General features: G+C 38.1%; 1 protein-coding gene and 2 long non-coding RNA genes across 5 annotated transcripts; 1 reads left to right on the top strand and 2 right to left on the bottom strand.

Moving 5' to 3' along the window:
* Window positions 1-2,953: 2,953 nt before the first annotated feature.
* Window positions 2,954-4,313, top strand: LOC135611369 (uncharacterized). The gene is made up of 2 exons (XR_010486553.1): window positions 2,954-3,351; window positions 3,897-4,313. It is a non-coding gene; the product is annotated as an uncharacterized LOC135611369 (long non-coding RNA).
* A 78-nt stretch (window positions 4,314-4,391) lies between these two features.
* Window positions 4,392-6,071, bottom strand: LOC108952702 (uncharacterized). Of its 3 annotated transcripts, none has more exons than XR_010486551.1 (4): window positions 5,842-6,016; window positions 5,306-5,498; window positions 5,078-5,198; window positions 4,392-4,779 (listed from the first exon to the last, which is right to left on the bottom strand). It is a non-coding gene; the product is annotated as an uncharacterized LOC108952702 (long non-coding RNA). The 3 variants fall into 3 exon arrangements; XR_010486552.1 differs by lacking the exon at window positions 4,392-4,779 and adding an exon at window positions 6,023-6,071 and having other exon boundaries at window positions 5,007-5,198; window positions 5,842-5,919; XR_010486550.1 differs by lacking the exon at window positions 4,392-4,779 and having other exon boundaries at window positions 5,007-5,198.
* A 584-nt stretch (window positions 6,072-6,655) lies between these two features.
* LOC135611368 (uncharacterized) lies at window positions 6,656-16,368 on the bottom strand. Its single transcript, XM_065107103.1, has 13 exons — window positions 16,054-16,368; window positions 15,854-15,942; window positions 14,440-14,543; window positions 13,464-13,630; window positions 13,166-13,344; window positions 11,574-11,897; window positions 11,412-11,476; window positions 9,387-9,439; window positions 9,117-9,266; window positions 8,308-8,392; window positions 8,160-8,229; window positions 7,368-7,508; window positions 6,656-7,224 (listed from the first exon to the last, which is right to left on the bottom strand). Exons 1-13 carry the CDS (start codon window positions 16,184-16,186, stop codon window positions 6,907-6,909), a joined length of 1,878 nt encoding a protein of 625 aa, XP_064963175.1. The 5' UTR covers window positions 16,187-16,368; the 3' UTR covers window positions 6,656-6,906.
* Window positions 16,369-17,568: the final 1,200 nt, after the last annotated feature.

Raw genomic sequence — 17,568 nt, 5'->3', positions numbered from 1 at the left:
ATGAGTGGCAGAACAAAAACCTCGACTGTTATCTCTCAGTCCCCGTGAAGATTACTTTCAAGATGGATCAACGAATCTGAAAGTTGATCGTTCACTGTCCATGGAGATCGGCCTGAGTGACAGTGATTTGCTTATCTTGGGCTAGTGGACCTACCAGGCAGGCAGGCCGGCTCCAGGCTCCAGACTCCAGAAGAAAGACTACAGTCGTCAACTTCTTCGAGGTTCTGGCTGTGAACCAAAATATAGGTTGCATCAGCAATTAAATCCCTCGATCATGGCATGTAGATGATGTTCCAACAACTCATCAGCCTCACATGATGTAGATAGATAGATGTTCATGGATCTAATCTCTGGTGCACTCTGCTGTCACAGGAGATTTTTAAGCCTTGTTGTCTTGAGAGAGACACGAGGATCGGTAGGCATCACCGTTGTTTCTTTCCCATAAGAAAAGAACAACCCAAGTGTCGCCGCACAGATTCTTGAGGTCTTATACAAATGGAACTTGTTGAGTTTGTAGCATGTTCGGCAAAGAACCCACTCGACAGAGAGAAATTTGGAGTGAAGGCTGTGAGAATGACACCACCATAATCTAACATTGTCCCATTAGTCATTCCATCACACTGACAACAGTCCGATTAGCATCAACCGAGGCATAATCTTCCCAACAAAAATGAGGACAAAGCAACAAGAGAAGCAGACAACAGGTCTATCAGCCGAATCAGCCAACTCACCACCACCACCACCGTAAACCCCACCAAAGGAAGCACGGAGACTCCGAAGCAGAGCTGAGTCAGGGGTGGAGGAGATAACACCTCGCGTGATGCCATTAAATGCTCCCCTTGTGTACCAGTCCACAATCATTGCATGGATGTATCCGCCCGTCACAGGGTCCCGAAAGTACAAGTGGGGCAAGATTCCATCTCACGCTTCAAAACTTTGGCCTGCCTTGTCTCTCTTGGGAGCTCAGTCAGCTTACCTTACCCCCGGTAATCCCAAAAGTACCAGGGTAGCATCTTTCTTCTTTATGGAAAGAAAAAAAAAATCAATGTGTGGTTTATCACTCACTGTGATTTGAACTCCAGCCCTCACGGCGATGATAAGACTCGCCATCCGCAACTAGATAGCATTGTTTCCGGTTCCCCCATGCTTTGAATCTGAGTTTGCGCTGCAGATGAGAGCAGAGCTGCAACGAGATCTAGTCCGTGTTCTCTCGTGTACGACCACAAGTCCTGTGGAGGATCGGGAGAATCCATCACGGCCAGTTCATGCCACATCGATGGATGGGGGAGATCCATCGATATCAATCTTTGTACCGGATATGGTCTCTGGTTTGGAGCTATCATGACGACGCAAGAAGAAGAACCTATGGGCGAGTGCAGTCCAGGTCGTCTCGGGGACCAGTGAGGAATGCGGGACACATGCGTGCTTGTGAGACATGAGCCATATTTCTGTCATTCCCCACTACTTCACATGCACCACACATGCGATTCTTTTCCTGCATGCATTTTTTTGATCCGACTCTCTCTATCGATGCTGCTGCCACATTGGCAAGAACACACACACACACACACTCTCTCTCTCTCTCTCTCCCTCTCCCTCTAAGAGCCCCCCCCCCCCCCCCCCCCTCTGATCATCATCGGACATGGCTTCTACGGAGGTGAAAGTAAAAAAAAAAAAAAAAAACCTTGGAAAATAATTAATGGAGCTGTGCAGCTGACATAAGTGAGCCCACCCACCCCTTGGAAAAAAAATTGGTGGCTTGGGGTCATGACGGTGATGCAGTACCAGCAGTTGCCTGTGAGAACCGAATGCTCTCAAACTCGGAAGCATATGGGGCAGTGTGATGTGAGCGCGAGAGGAAAAGGATGGCCCCGGGGAAGTCAATGCGACCCAACCACCACCACGGCTGCTGCCGAGACCTCTGGGGACTGCGTCCTTTCAGATTCCGGACGATCGAAAGCGTACACAGAAACCCACGCGTTACCTGCAGGTCAATGCCTGCCATCGCAGGTGTCGATTGGTGAAACAGTCGATGGGTTCCTCTGCGCCGTGTAGGTTAACTGTATAAAATCCTGGATGTATCTGGTCACTTCAAGGAACAAAGTTTGATGCTGCTATCCAGCATGAGAAGAAAAATTCTGTTCATAAACAAAAGAGCAACAAGGCATCGAATCCGGATCCCAACCATTCATCATCTTTGTACAACAGTTGCAGAACAAGTTGCTACTCGTAGCAGTGTGAGTGAGTTGAGTAATAAATATGACTGACATCCTACTCCAATCATATCCAAACATTGGAAATCTCACAAAAAGTCTCAATCCTCGTGGAGCGATTTGCATCACCAGCTCGAAGCGAAAGAGGGGTTTTTCGAGGGGAATGATAGGAATTCACAAGTAAATGACGACCGAGTCATCGATAATAGAATCTAACTAACTGAAGGCAGAAAGAAAGGCGATGGGGTTATAGTGTCTTCGATGCATGGCATCTAACGTAAATTGATCCCACGTTCTCTAAATCGAGAACGCTCGCCACAATCATTCGTTATGGTCGCGTCTACATAGCTCCCTACTTGCTACAATTAATGAGCATATCGACACCTGCCGTGGAGCTGTGGACTTTGTCTATTATCGGTAAATAGGAGAGACAGTCAATGAGATCAGAAGATGAAGATAAAATAGACAAAAACAAAACATATATATATATATATATATATATATATATATATATATATATATGTGGTATGATTATTGGGCGATAGTAATGAGACGTGTCACCATGGCCCCATCACACTTCCCTTTCTCCTCTCTCTTTTCTCCTTTTTTGTGCGGTTTCCCTTTAGGCAGCATTCTCGAGCCATGGAAAAAAAAAAATCGAACCGGAGAGCGTGAACAGCCACAAAAGTGGCTGCCTGTAGGCGGCAAGCTAACACAAAGGAAGATGCTCGATCGTCGACTTCGATACAAGCGAAGAATTAAGGTTCATGTAAACTCTTCTTCCATGTTTCGTGCCACTATATAAGCAACCCACTCCTCGATTCCATCACCTCCCGCGGTCTCTCTCTCCCCTTCTCACTCCTTGCACAAGCCTTGTTTCTTGGCTCCGGGATACCACACACGCGCGCGAGCGTGTTTTCTCTCTATCCGGTGGCCTTAGCATCTGAATCGGGAAGCATCCTCGCCGTCAGAGATACGTGGCTGAGAGTGTATCAGAGATTGTGCTCGGGATGTAAGAGGTATTGGCGTGTCTCAATCTGAAGCCATGGTCGGATGCTCGAGTAGCCATGTACTTGGATTGAGCCGCGTCAATATCTCTCCTTGGCTGAAAGCACTCCATCCGCCATCCGACTCCCAGGTATTCTTGGATTTTTCTTTCCTTTTGTCGGCCGTTTTAACCTGTCTATACTTCTCATTTATCGAGGATCGATGTGGATGGATTCTAAACTGCAAGTAAAAGGCAATAGGATGAAACTAAGAAACAAAAGAAGGCTTGGAATTGCCAATTACTGTGCTTCTTCGACATATATTTATCTGATAAAATACCATATCTTTAGGTTCTCAGGCATGTGAGCCTGCAAAAGCAGATTCCTACACCCCGGTTATTCCCAATAATTTGCTGCTAGCTGGGATTTCCAGGGAGTCCTTGTTTGTTGAAAGAGTACAACATCTTTTTCTTCTTTTTGCATTTCCATAATGGCCTGTGATGAAGAACAACTCTTCCAAACCTAAAGTACTTGTACTAGTTGGTTCCTGGTTGCAAAAATACTGCTACACAATACATCTCTCTCTCTCTCTCTTTGGAGAGGATACATATAATTTCTGCTTCATTTACGACACTTGATTCTAATAGCCAACCAAAAATAAATATAATATATTTATCTGAGTAGGTTACCTAAACAGGTGTTGAGTAGGGTGTGCAAGCTAAATGGTGGCGAGACTTTTTCATCTAAATGATTGGGGCAAAGTTGTTCAGCAGCTTGGAAGCATTTTGCCCAGACAAAGTTGCCGGTCCTTTTTACAGCGCTAGATGCTTCTGCCATGTCAGACGTAAGATAACTTTGCTGCCAGGTGGATTGGCATGGCGAGAAGGTAGCAAATAGTGAGGATGGCTTGCTCTGAGGAAGCATTATGTTTGTTTGATATGATCTTAGGTGGTCCTAAAGCACTGGTAAGGAACCTCGTTAGCTTTGTGATTCCTATCATGAATCATTTGCGAGGGATGTGAGACACGAGTATGTTGTTACTAGTCTTTCTATGTTAGAGGCATAAGAAAACCAAATATATATAGTAATAACAGTACGTATTCGTTCGAATGTCTCCTCACTGTCTCTGATTGGTTCTGAGATTAAAAATGCTCACTCGTCTAAAAGATCACCGCATTCTTAGTGGCAGTGTAGGGTGCATACAGTATCGCATGACCAGAGAGATCTCACTTCTCCATGCAAAAAAGTACGTGCACCGCCTGATTTCTGCCAAAAAGACCGGCCGCTTCAACAATTGGCTCTCTTCAAGTACTTGTCGGAAAGTAAACATGGTGTCATCCGCTTATCGGAGACCGCTGGTGTGAGACTTGTCGTAGTGACGAAGGTTGAGGATTCCTGTAGCCTACGCATGTTGGACTTGTTGCAGCAGCGATGGATGGATGGATTCCTGTAGCTACTCGTGTGGTGCATTGCATAAACGAAAAGCTAGTCGTCAAAGACGGAAGTAGTAGTAGGATGCCGGCGATGTTCGAGGTGCCTTGCCGAGATTTGGTTCCCTCACCTCACCTCCTCTCCCTGCACTGCTGTTGTCGTGGAGGAGGATTATGGCAAGTCTCTTAGGGCTAAAAGAGCTGGATACCATTTGACTTGGATTTAAGAAATTAAGGGACCACATACTACCATGGTCCCAAAAGGCTCCTATCAAACACTATAATACACTAATTATTTAACATTTTTGGTTGAGAAAGAAAAATACCACCACTTGCTCCTAAAATTTACATCTAAATCAGAGAGTGCAAGTCATCGATGCCTACCAATTTTCCCAAGATTGAATCGATTCAAGCAGCCATCAGCTTTGGCAGAATCAAAGAGAATTACCTCATAAAAAGATGAAACAACAAGTCTTCACACTTTGACGACGATGTAACAGATACACGCCCCAACAGCTGATCTTCCTCCCAAACGAATCAAAAGAGAATTATCTCACAAAGGAAACCATCTGTTGTCAGCAGCATCATCGGATCGGAAGCATTTATTAGAGTTGAATCCGCTGCAAACTGAAACAGTGAAAACTTCAACGGAGAGTTACGATCTTGAGAATTTTACCTACTTAAGCAGTCCTCTCTCTCCTCTTTGACAGGAGAACAATTTGATCATTCAGAGTCTTCCATGCGCGTGCTTTGTAGCACGTATCCACTATGTCAAGAACAGCTTTCTTCGTTCTTGCCACATCACCAGCAAGCCTGATTTGCTTCTCCAGATTCAATAGAGAATCTATCGTAGCATCTAGATTCTCTGCCTGCAACCACCAGGTTCGGTCTAAATTTGTGCGAAAACAATAGATAACAGTATATTAGAGCATCTAGGATTGGTGTCTATAAAAAATTTTGTGAATGGGAATTCCGTGATCCTAACGGCTTCTTCCCATATCTCAGTAAGAGAGTTTGACAATAATAAGAGGAAAAAAATAAAACACGAAATAAAAGGCAGTCAAGTCATTACGGAATTTGTTTGCAAGCAAGAGATCCATCACCCAAAGTTGTCTAAAACATAAAGGGCAACCCTAAACACCAGTCATGATAACATACGAACAAGAAACAGGAATTCCCAAGACCGCCATAAGAAAAAAACAACTGAATTACCGATCAAGGCTGCAAACATGATTCAGGGGATAATTAACCATCGGATGGAAAGGAAAGGAAAGGGAATTGAGGGGTTATCTGAAACGAAACCCAAAAACATATCAGATCTTCAGCCGAAAAGTGGATTGGCAGGGATGAAGTAGAACCCGCGCAACCGAGAACTCGAAATCAAACAACTCACCATCTTCGCAACGATTTGGAGCACAAAAGCGGACGGAGGGTTTGGGTGATGCCGATTTCAATCGCCTTATCGGGCGGACTCAACGGCCCAAATGGATCCTTCGGTATGGTGTGCGTTCGGCTCCCGGCCCGGCCCGACGGGAGCCACGACTTCAAATTTCACATCCTCGAGTTCACCGGAAGATAATGTCTCGTCGTTAATAAATCCTTCTAATTAGGGGCACAGATTTTTTTTTTGGTTAATTAAGCTTGTTTATGACAGACAGTTCCAAACAGGGCCCTTTTCATGAGTACAACTCACTGGGATGTGAATTGAGGGAGAGAGACATATTCCTCTTTAAAATTATAACTACTGTATGAGGGAGCCTCTCCTTGGCAGGTTTACACTACTAATACATATTAGACCCAGTTTCAAGATGCCAAGTAAAAAAAATATTATTTTGAGCATAACTTCTTTGTCTTGACAAAAGCGAGGAAAGATCACAGTGCAAGGTTTGAGCTTACCCTACCCTGCCTGTGATAGGTAGCAATCGGACAAGAGGTGTGTGTGTGTGTCTTGTTGTTTGTGGCACATAAGTACATAGTAATCGCAACAAAGCTTCGCTTCTCAAGAAAGAAACAGTTGCTACTAGCATTCGGAACAAGAATCGCCTCAGATGCCTTCAAAAGTTACATCTGAGCTTTCACTGATATATTACTGCGAAAACATCCAAAAAGATTTTGAACCAATCTGAGGGCACCCGTCTTTCTTTTCTTGTGATGGATGTCAAACATAATAAATCAGACCATGCACATGTAATCAACAATGTACCTTCTTTCGATATTAAACAAATACAAACCCCCCCACCCCCCTTTTTTTTATAATAACAAATATGAAACTTTTTCTCACACTATCATCCACCCACCATCATCCAAAGTAGACGCAGTAGAAGATTGCTGTGCATTTGATTTTGATGGCTTTTTAGAAAATAAAGACGTTCTTTTGTCGAAAAAGTTGGAGAGTGCATGACCATTTTTCTCCTCTGATTTCTTATCATCCTTGGGTGCTCGTTTCCACAATGGTTGTTTGTCTTTGCCAACGAAATTTAGACTTGGTATCTTGAAGCGCTTCTTTGATTCTCCAGATGATGTTTCGTCAGGTTGTTCCATGGCCTTGATAACCTCTTCCGGTTTGAGGACTATTGCCTCTATGGTTCCATAAACCTATAGGAAGCATTTAATCAGTGACAATGGCTCAGAAAGATGAAACTGATTATTTCTTCAGTCAGCAATGTGTCAGAGATGATCAGTTCGACTTTTTGCCCCTCGAAGATTCTAATACTTCCGAATTTTAACTAAAATCTTACCTTGCATATATCATCCAACTTCTCATTCAAAAGGCCATTTTGGCAAGTAAAGACGATATAGTCTTTGCACTCGGTGTATAATTTGCTCAGGTTGCTATCCACAGGAAGGACCACTTCTGCTATCAGAAGGCCAGCACAAATCTGAAAAATCTCCATACAAGAGCACATCAGAGCTTGCCTTTTAACTGAAAGACGTGACTTGGACTACAAGTGGATCTAGAATCAAGTTTGGTTCCAGAGGTACATTAAGCCAATACATTTTGTAGGAACAAAACCACATTATTAGATGATTGTTCAAAGGCATATAACAATGTTAATTATAAGATAACAATTTCTTTACCATGTGCTATCACAATGGTTATTTTCCACTGTTGCAATCCAAGCCTAATACAATTTAGGCATTGCCAGTAACATTTACCTATTGCGAACTAATAGGTTAGTGGTCACTAGCACAAAATCTACACACGCAATAATCTACTAGTGGAAGACATAACCTGTCTCTTTTATGTTCACCAGTAAAGAATGGTTGCCCTACCATCTGCTATCACAAAATCCATCCTGCAAGACTATCGTGAAGCCTAATGCAGCCCATATGTCGCCAGTAAGAATTCTATTTTGCCAACTAATCAAGATAATCTTCACTTGAATGCAAACAATTGATAAAAAGTTGATCACATGTTAAAAACTACACTAAAAAAAAATGAAATTTTGCAAAATCATAGTTTGGAAAAGTTGTATTCTGTGTGGTGGTAGAAAAATTAAAAAGAAAGGATACTATAATATAGAACTTACCACAGAGACAAAAAGCTGCTCAAAGAGCTCAGATGGTTGAATGTCGTCCAAGGCAGTTAAGATGCCTTCACTTCAAAATCAAATGCCTTAATCAGTTGTCATGAACAGTATCAAGTCAAAGATCATTCAGACAAGTTTCTCTACTTACACTGCTAAATCCTCATCAAACAGCGGTGTTTGTTTTACAGCAGGCAATGCTTTGGCAGCTTCCCACAATTCATGCCACAAATTACCTAGAGATGGCCAAAAATATATTTCCCAAGAATGCATTATGCAGATCATCTATAATTACCTTAACAGGAATGCATGGACTACGTCTGCATTATCCTCAGTAAATTGGACTATAGAGCAAAATTAACTTGAGGAGGGTTGACAAAGGAAATTGTGATATACTTGATAGCTAATTGACATCAACCCTTGAAACACTAGTGCCGACATGGAGTCAAAGCAACATGAACTATGACCCAAAGCCTAAAACCTAGAAGTTCAGATGTCAGGCAGGAGATCTGCAAAACTCTCTGCTTTTCAGTTTATTTAATCAGGGGGAGAATGAAAACATGCCTCTACTTTTTGGAAAAAATATTCTGAATGAAGATGCTAAGTTCACTGAAAATAATGATTGAAAGAATATTTAAAATAACAAAAAATTGAGCAACAAAGGTCAGCATATGGAGTACAAAAAATTTCCTAAAATAGTTAGCTTTGTCATGTTATCCATTCTAAATAATTCTTCTAATCCAATCCATGTAGAGCAGACACAGTAAAATTTGATGTCCTGTACTAACAGAATATTAGCATGGAACGCAAGTTTATTTGTCTTGACTCTTACTATTAATGAGATCCTGCTTGCAACATTGAACAATGTGTGATTCTTCTAGTCTTGTTAATCTAAAGCAACGGATAAAGGACAGCTTGATACATGCATGTTATAACATGTAGATTTTGACAGATGAGTACCTTCCTCCTGCATTCTTCGACTTAGTCGACCTCGTCGAGATGACCCTTCTTCATCAATTGAAAAGTCATTCTGACTGTTTGAGTCCGTGTCCATCCAGTCTGGTGGAGAATGCCATCTTACAAAGTCTTCTAGGATACACCCAGGGTTTGCTGCCTGCTAAATTGTATCTCTGGTGATGTCACACAACTTTATAAACGCATACTGGTATATATCTCATGCTAGAGGAAAAATATTGATCAACATTTAAACTGCTGAAAGGGACTTCAAACTTGCCTTGAAAGCTTGCATGTCAGAGAGGAGTTGGGAACAACCTGGCCCTACACTGAGCACCAAAAGCAAGATAGTATATGAATAAAAATATGTTATTATAGTTAAGTAGAATGAAAGCTCAAGCCTGCAAGTATTCATGCTATAGACAATAATATATATTCATAAGAACTTCGAACACCATCTTCAAAAAAAATTAATATAGAACTTTTGATATAGCAAGCTTCTACCAATAAGCACATTCATTGAATCAGTATCATATGATTCATATCAAGTGGGGATTAACTAAAAGTCAAACTAAGGTATTCCACAAAGTGAACCTAGGAAAGGATGTTTTTTTGTATTTAAATGACAAATCATATTATTTTACTATGATTTTAAGAAAGTTTGATCAGTAATTGAGGCTCAAAATAATAATAGTGCAGGAATATTATAATTTATTTCTCATTTGGGAGGTATTTTACAAATGTCATAAGATGCCACTTGACAGCATATTCAACATATCTAATTTAATTTCCTAAATTACTCGAGAAGAAAACAAGAAGTAAGCAAATGAGGGAAAAATTGAAAAAACCAAAATTTGATTTTGGTTTTAGATCACAAATCTTGATAGAAGATTTCATGTCTACAAGAAAGTTTCTCCCCAATATGTGTAGGTGGTAGGAGGCATGCAAGACATCCGGAGGTATGAAATTTTCAATTTTGGGAATCAATCCATGAGGCAGAGTAGATCTGGTATCTATACTTAGATTTTGTCTTTCATATCAACTAATTTCTTCTGGTCTCTATTCTACAAGTATCAAATCCTAGAAACAAAACACTTCCTTTGTTCTAAGAGCTCTTTATGCATTTTTTACTTCATTAGATTACGTATAGGCATGTTTAACAGTTTAAGTATATATAATTGTGCTAAATATACATGTACATAAAGATGCCTGTATCTTTGTATTACAAATCAAAGTCCCAAGATAGAATGTTAGATAGCCTCACTCATAAGTGTTTCAAGAAATATAAAATGAAACCATCTTAGTTCATTTTTACCCTTTTCTCTAAAATGAATAAATAGCATGGTGAAAACCATAGGCTTTAGGCCCTTTATAACCTAGTCGCTCGAGGTCCTCAAGACCAACTAAAGCAAAAAATTAGTGTGGATAGAAAACAAAGTCTAGATCAATGAAAGAAGCAGAGAAAATCGAGATAAACATGGGGAAAGAAAAAGAAACAACTTTGACTTCAATCAAGTTGCGGATTTTATTGATACTTCAGATCCAAAGGATCTCTTTACTCCTCTAATTCAGATCAAATAGAAAGAATTCCCCACAAAAGGAGATTGACCAATCCAATTATCTATATATATATATTTATATTTATTTATTTATTTATTTATTTATCTATATACAGTCGATCGGTGGATAAGATATATCTGGGTTCTGCATAAATAAATAAATTTCTATATAGCACATCTCGTTCCATGGGGGTTCGTGGGATTCTTTTTTGTATATCTCTCTTCGAAAACCAGGCTTGCAACAGCTTTAAGGATATCATTAAACTTATCCTCGATTGCTCCATGGGTTCTCTAAGCATTTACACTTGCGAGTTCAAAAGTCATGTGATTTTCGTTTTACATAATTGCAGAATGTTTGCTGACCTTGATCACATACGCATGGTAAGAGATTTTTGGAGTTTAGACTATTGTAATGTCATCCAGAATCTTTTCTCTCCTCAAACTTCTTCAAAGATAAGTATAAGAAACAAAATTATGAAGCATCAGCCATGGAAAGGACTAAAAAAAATCGCACAGTGATGCACATGAGCAAATCACACAAGGACCAGAACTTGCAGAAACATTTCAGAAGCATAAAAATAAGTCAAATCAGTAAATAAAACTATATCAGAAATCTAAAGATGACAAATTTAGGGTATTTTTGAAAAAGCAAAAAAAGGAAAAAAAATGGAATATGATAAAACAACTGCTGACATAAAATTGTGGATTAGTGTTCATAAACAATTAAATTACTACCACAGACCTCCCAGTTCGCAACACAAACTCCTCTGTTTCTTTGATAAGTTCTTCTGTTAAAACTGGACCTTCCTGGATAATAAACACAGGTAAAAGATCAAATTACAATCAAATATGAGACTAACAGCTATTAGATTTATTTTAGCATCACTAGAACATACATAAATACCTGTGTTTTTGGAGAAAATATAGGTTCACCAGTTTCTAACATGGTTAAGTTTTCAGATGGATGTACAGCTCCAAGTCTGAGAACATAATCTCCAGTGCTGGTCCTCGCATAAACTTTACAATCTGAAGAGGATCCTTTACTATCACAACTAGCCTCTTTCAATATAGAATCCAGTGATTCTTCAGCAATACATCGGCGTTGTTTCCTGGCAATAGAACAGTTAATAACTTGTAACTGCTGATGCAGGAGACAAGAATTCAAGTCAGGATCTGCATCTAATGGCATTCGAGGTATTGGTTGGCCTTCAGACCATAATTTCCTCAGCTGCAGAAATAAAGAGAAATAACAAACAATTAAGATTAATTTATAAAGCATTCAAGAGACATTTATAATTTTGAACATTTAATCTGTTTTTAAAACCTCCACTAAGGAACTTTTAATAAAAATAAAAATGGTAATATTCGACCGAAATATCCTCAGTTGTAGGTGAGAAAAATCACAACTTAAAAGAACTGAAAGTGTAAAAGTTTATGAAAATACCTCAAAAGATCTTTATGGTGCTAAAATGGGATCGTCTAGATACATAGTATCTGACTTATTATTAATAATAAGACTGTAGGATAAGTCTACTTATTTTCGCTCATGGTTGACACTGCTAGACATCGTAAGGAAATTCCATAATGCACATCATTTGGTTATGTTTTGAGAAATAAGAGGAGCAAGCATACAGTCTAACTTAAAACTCCAGGAATAAACAAAAGGAACTATGGAGACTAATAACTTATATATGAAAATACAATAGTGAAAGTTTAGCTGTTGGAATAAAAAAACGATAGGAATTTTGGTGACTAATTTCTTTTATGGCAACATTACATGCAAGACTTATGTAGGATGGTTGAAATGTAGGGCATATGAAACCCTGGTATGATTGCCAAGTGCCTTTTAGAAGAAAGATCTACAACTATTCATAATTCTAGCTATGTTTTGTGGGTCAAAAAAAAAAAAGTTGGGTACATTATCATAACAACATTGTGAAATGACATATCAAAAAGTGCAGAAACAAGGCCTTCAGGTTCAGTTATGATCATGTTCAAAGAAGACCATACACTCCTCATTGATAGGAAAAGTAATTAAAACTTCGATATATATAATGAGATAGGGCATTTTGACTCTTGAACTATATTGTGACATTGCATCCAAAGCTAAAATGATCCAAGTAGCTTATTCTGAATAGTCGGAAAAGATAGCTAGTTATGTTGTTATTGTGCATCTGTGTGAAAACATACTAGCTTTTTGAAGTAAAAATAAGCAACTGCCTATCAACTTATTTTACCAAGGTTATTACAAAATGAGATGTCAAAATTGCTTGTTTTATATGTATGGGAATCATAGTTCAAAACTGATGTGAACCCATAATGATGTATGTCAATAAAAAAAAATGAACTGTATTTTAAGACGAAGTTAATAGGATACTTGAAAGGATTAATTATAAAAACATAAGAAGACATGCTTAAGTTTTTCAACTCCTAAATATTATAAAACTACAATAAAAAACCATCCTACTCCATAACAAGTAAAAGCTAATTAATTACTTCAATAATGATGCTACGCCAAAGCAAAGCCATCTTCTGTAGTGATTTAAAGTCTCCAATAATCAAAGAGAGTTGAACAACAAAACTTTCTGGTGGTGCACCATGAAGATCCTTCAGCAATGTCATCATAGGACTGCCTTCTGTTCCAGATGCACTTTTCCAAGGCAAATATTGTTCCTCTGGAAGTATCTTGTTGATAATTACAATCAAAGTAAAAAATCGTTAGGTAAATTCACAAGTTTCAGAGTTGACATTAAAATAATGTTTTTATCAGAGAACCTAAGTTAAATAACTTTACCTGATTTAAATAGGAGGCACATTGAAGAATTGATTTCCTTATCTTCCTTTTCGCGAAGTACTAGAGATTTCATGACTGAGAAGCTCAAGCCAGTCTTTTCCTTGTTAGATGAGGGATCCACAGAAGACGCCAAAAGATCATTTATGGATTTATGATTCTTCACACTCCTATAGAAGTGGAGTATATTAAGGCATGATAATTGCAGAAGTGAAACAAATTTCACATCGTCAAAGAGAATATAGAAGAAACAGATGCACGATATCCATATCTAAAGAGAGAGTTATTAATAAATTCCCATTTTTACAAAAAAAGATGATAAAACAATTGGATAAGTATTATTCTTTACTGTTTCCTTCATTAATAAAGATGGATCAAAAACTACTAAAAAAAGTAGAAATAAATGTTCCCCTCCATCTTTCCTCAAGCCTTCATACGCCTGGCTATGCTAATAGCTAGGCCACCTGTTTTATTTATGTTTTCACATTTTGAGTAAAGGATAGCCATACTGTTGCATACCAATTTGCAACCAGAATATACTATGCTACACGGAATCCCAGATTGAATATGGATGTTCAGACATACAAATCAAAATCCCCTAGTTTCTATGGCATACTAGTCAAACCGTTCAGTCAGAACACATCAATTGGTCATATAATTATTATGTTCAATTACTATATGTGTTTATGCCCATTAAGCATCTACATTGTTTTCAATATGTAAATCACATGACATTGCATGGATCATTAGCATACTTAAAAATATATTGCTTTAAATTTAATGATTTCATCTCAATCAGTGTATGCTGAGAGTTGTGCCCTCTAATGACGACACATGCCTCCAACAAAATCTTGTGGATATTTTCATTAACATATCTGTAAAAGCTCCATTTGATCATTTAACATGTTCTTTTAGGCATAAATAATCTTCTTATCCATGATAATTTAAGCACGAAACACATTTTTCCAAAATGACTTACTCGATAGCCATAGCTAGTTGTTTTATTACAGAAGATGGAGGAATTCCCAACTTCTTCAGACCACTTGAGCTGCCTTCATTCTTGGAAGAGCTTCTTTCTATCACCTAAAAGTGCAGGGATCAACTTTGTAAGTAGCTGTCACTTACCATTTGTCAATTCCAAAAGGGTAGCAATTAGAGATAAATACCATCGATAGCTTACACTACTGCAGGAAGAACTACTGTAGGCTCAAGATTGTCATTCCCAATGTTTACACCCTTCCAGATTTTGGCAAGGATGACCAAGCAACTAGAAAATTATATCCAAACGGATGACAACTTTGTCTGGAAGAAATATAAATTCAAATAAATAATTCCAATTCCTAGTTTTCTATGTTCTGCATGCATGTTGGAAATCCTGCATGCATAAAAATTCTTATGAATCTTTTCTAATGTGTTTCAATTGGTAATTGAATATAATTGTTTGAACTGAAAACATGCTGGTAAAGTTCATGTTACATATTGTCCTTGATTCTTTTTAGAATACCATGCCTACTAATTCCATAGATACCTCAACAGAATAACAACTTCATTTTGTTTATTTCTATCACTTCCAAAATCTGTTGCTATTAACTACTACATTTCAATGTTATCTCTGAAACCAACAGTGGCTCCTAAAGAATACTTGGATATCCCCAATGTCCTTGTATTGTGGGATGCTAGAAATCTCCAAGATTTATGTTACTAGCATGCTACATTCTGGAACACTGCATACTCTCTTCCGTGAATTACTTTGTGGTAACTGAAGAAGAGGTGACCTTTCAGAAGAGTGCACAAACTTGATGCATAAACAGCTATCGAGAAGAGTAGGAACATATAAACAGAATCAGACATATAGTTAGTAGCATGGACGCTATTCCACTGATAGTAGGCATCATGCAGCACAACTATGCAATGTTTAACAGCCCACAGAAGGAAGGTTATCCGATGAACAATAAGATGAAGGGCCAGCTTGCTTTAGCTATGGCTTCTCCAATCGAGCACGTCACAACTCTCATTTCCGAAGCTAATTTTTCTACAAAACAAGCCCCCTTATATTTCTTGAATAAGGACAATCAAGTAACAAAGGCATCAAATCGATAGAAACGATAAAGAAGTACAACCTCCAAAAATAGAATCAATGTGCACGGTATAAGCAACAGCCCACAAGCAAGGTCAGATGTAAGAGACATCTTCCATCAATTTTACCAGTATGAATCCTAAAGATTAGCATCGGATCCATTGTGTAGGTCAATCAAGACGACTCACTGGACCATGTCAAGATCATAACCTCGAACTTTTAAACTCATAAACCCATCCAAAGAAACAAAATCTGAAGAAATCGTATACGAAGATCCTTCAAGAAACCGAGTATTTTTACGCCAGTCACGACTTACCTCCTGCTGGGATCTGTTGGAAGCGTCGTTTGCATCAACTTCTTGATCCGTAAATTTCTTCGGCCCCTTCTGGGACTGCCCATCGCTCTCTACGCCAGGTTAAATCAGATTCGAAGGGAAAAAGCAAAAAAAAGAAAACCATCAATCAGCATGAATCGAATTGAAATTCCGAATACAAGAGCGGGGAAGGGCGACACGACCTCGATCGATCTTGAGGTCGGCTTTGATGTCAGTGAGAACCTTCTCGGCCTTGGCCGCCGCGGAGTGGAGAGCCGTTTTGGCCCTGGAGACGAGGGAAAGAGACGACGGAGGCGGAGGAGGGGGAAGTTCCATTGGATCGATCGAAAACGAAGCAAGAAAAGGGTCAAAGACGGATCAAATACTAGGAGGAGTTAGCCATCAACCAAGACGAGGCAAGGCAAGAGGAATCATCATCAAAGAAAAGAGGATGGAATAAGAGAGAAGAAATGGTAACGTTCGGTGGCGATCGAGGGAGGCAGTACTGCGAAGCAATATTTGATTGGAAACGATGGGGTGGGTAATGTTTTCATCGGTCGTACATACACCTTGGGCCAAAAATAAAAATAATAATAATAATAATTATAATTATTATTATTATTATTATTATTATTTCTAAAAAAATATTATTTCTAAAATCTCTTTAAGAAAACTTTATGTTATTACTTGCGAATTTTCAAAAAAGTATATATTAAACAGTATTTTTATTTATTTCTGGGAAAATTTCAATAGTAAAAGAGAGAATAGGAAGATCCAAAGAGAATTCCAAACTGCTCGTGCTTTTAAGTTGTCAAATGAAGTAAAATCTTCAAGACGGTAGAAATGATCAATTCTCATATTGTATTATAAAAAATCATAGATCCATGTAATATTTTTTTGACATTCGAGTTTCTAAATTGGTCCAAAATGCCTAATAAAATTTTATGTTAGAGAAAATATTTTCTAATATATGATACATTGTTTTTGTCTAAAATAAAAAAATTAGTACATCACAAAGAATGATCGATGTAATAGATCTAAAAATTTAAGGAAAGACTTTAATTAGATTCAATTATACTAATCATAGGTGTCTTGTAAGTCAAATGATACATATTTTTTTACTCATTATTATTTATTTGATATTTTTTAAATTTTTATTTATTGTATATATTGTAATGTTGTTTGACATATACAATATCATAAAAAACTGTAAATACTACATCGAGATTAGGATCCTTCTTACTATGAGTTCACTAGAATTAAAAAAATTATTTTTCGAAATCTAATGAACTAATATAATAGTAAAATGAGTTATAACATATTCTCTTCCATAAAATACAGTACGAAATAGATAGTTTTTCAAAGATATTAATATAAGAAAAGATGAAAAATAAGAAGAACACCAGCAATCCTCATATGGAATAAAATAGAAAAAGAAGAAGATGGACATGAAGAAAATTTTGTTTGCTTTCCCATTGAGATCAAGACTTATACGATGACAGCATCTTATCACTTTTGTAGGTCTCCTTATTAAACCAGTAGTGAACCATCTCAACCCAAATTTATTAGCAAAGTTTTACTGAATCGATGATCCAAAAAGTCAAATTGTTTTGAACGAAAAATCAAATGACTTGGCTGTCTAAGAATAAATGATAAAATGACTCGTCAAAATATTTCGTTCGGATAATTTTCAAAGTTGAAACACTGTAAAAAAAAAA

Source organism: Musa acuminata, chromosome BXJ2-4 (genome assembly GCF_036884655.1).
Source record: "Musa acuminata AAA Group cultivar baxijiao chromosome BXJ2-4, Cavendish_Baxijiao_AAA, whole genome shotgun sequence".
Classification (NCBI taxonomy): domain Eukaryota; kingdom Viridiplantae; phylum Streptophyta; class Magnoliopsida; order Zingiberales; family Musaceae; genus Musa; species Musa acuminata.
The sequence above is the reverse complement of the archived record's forward strand: the minus strand, read 5'-3'. Positions and strand labels throughout refer to the sequence as shown.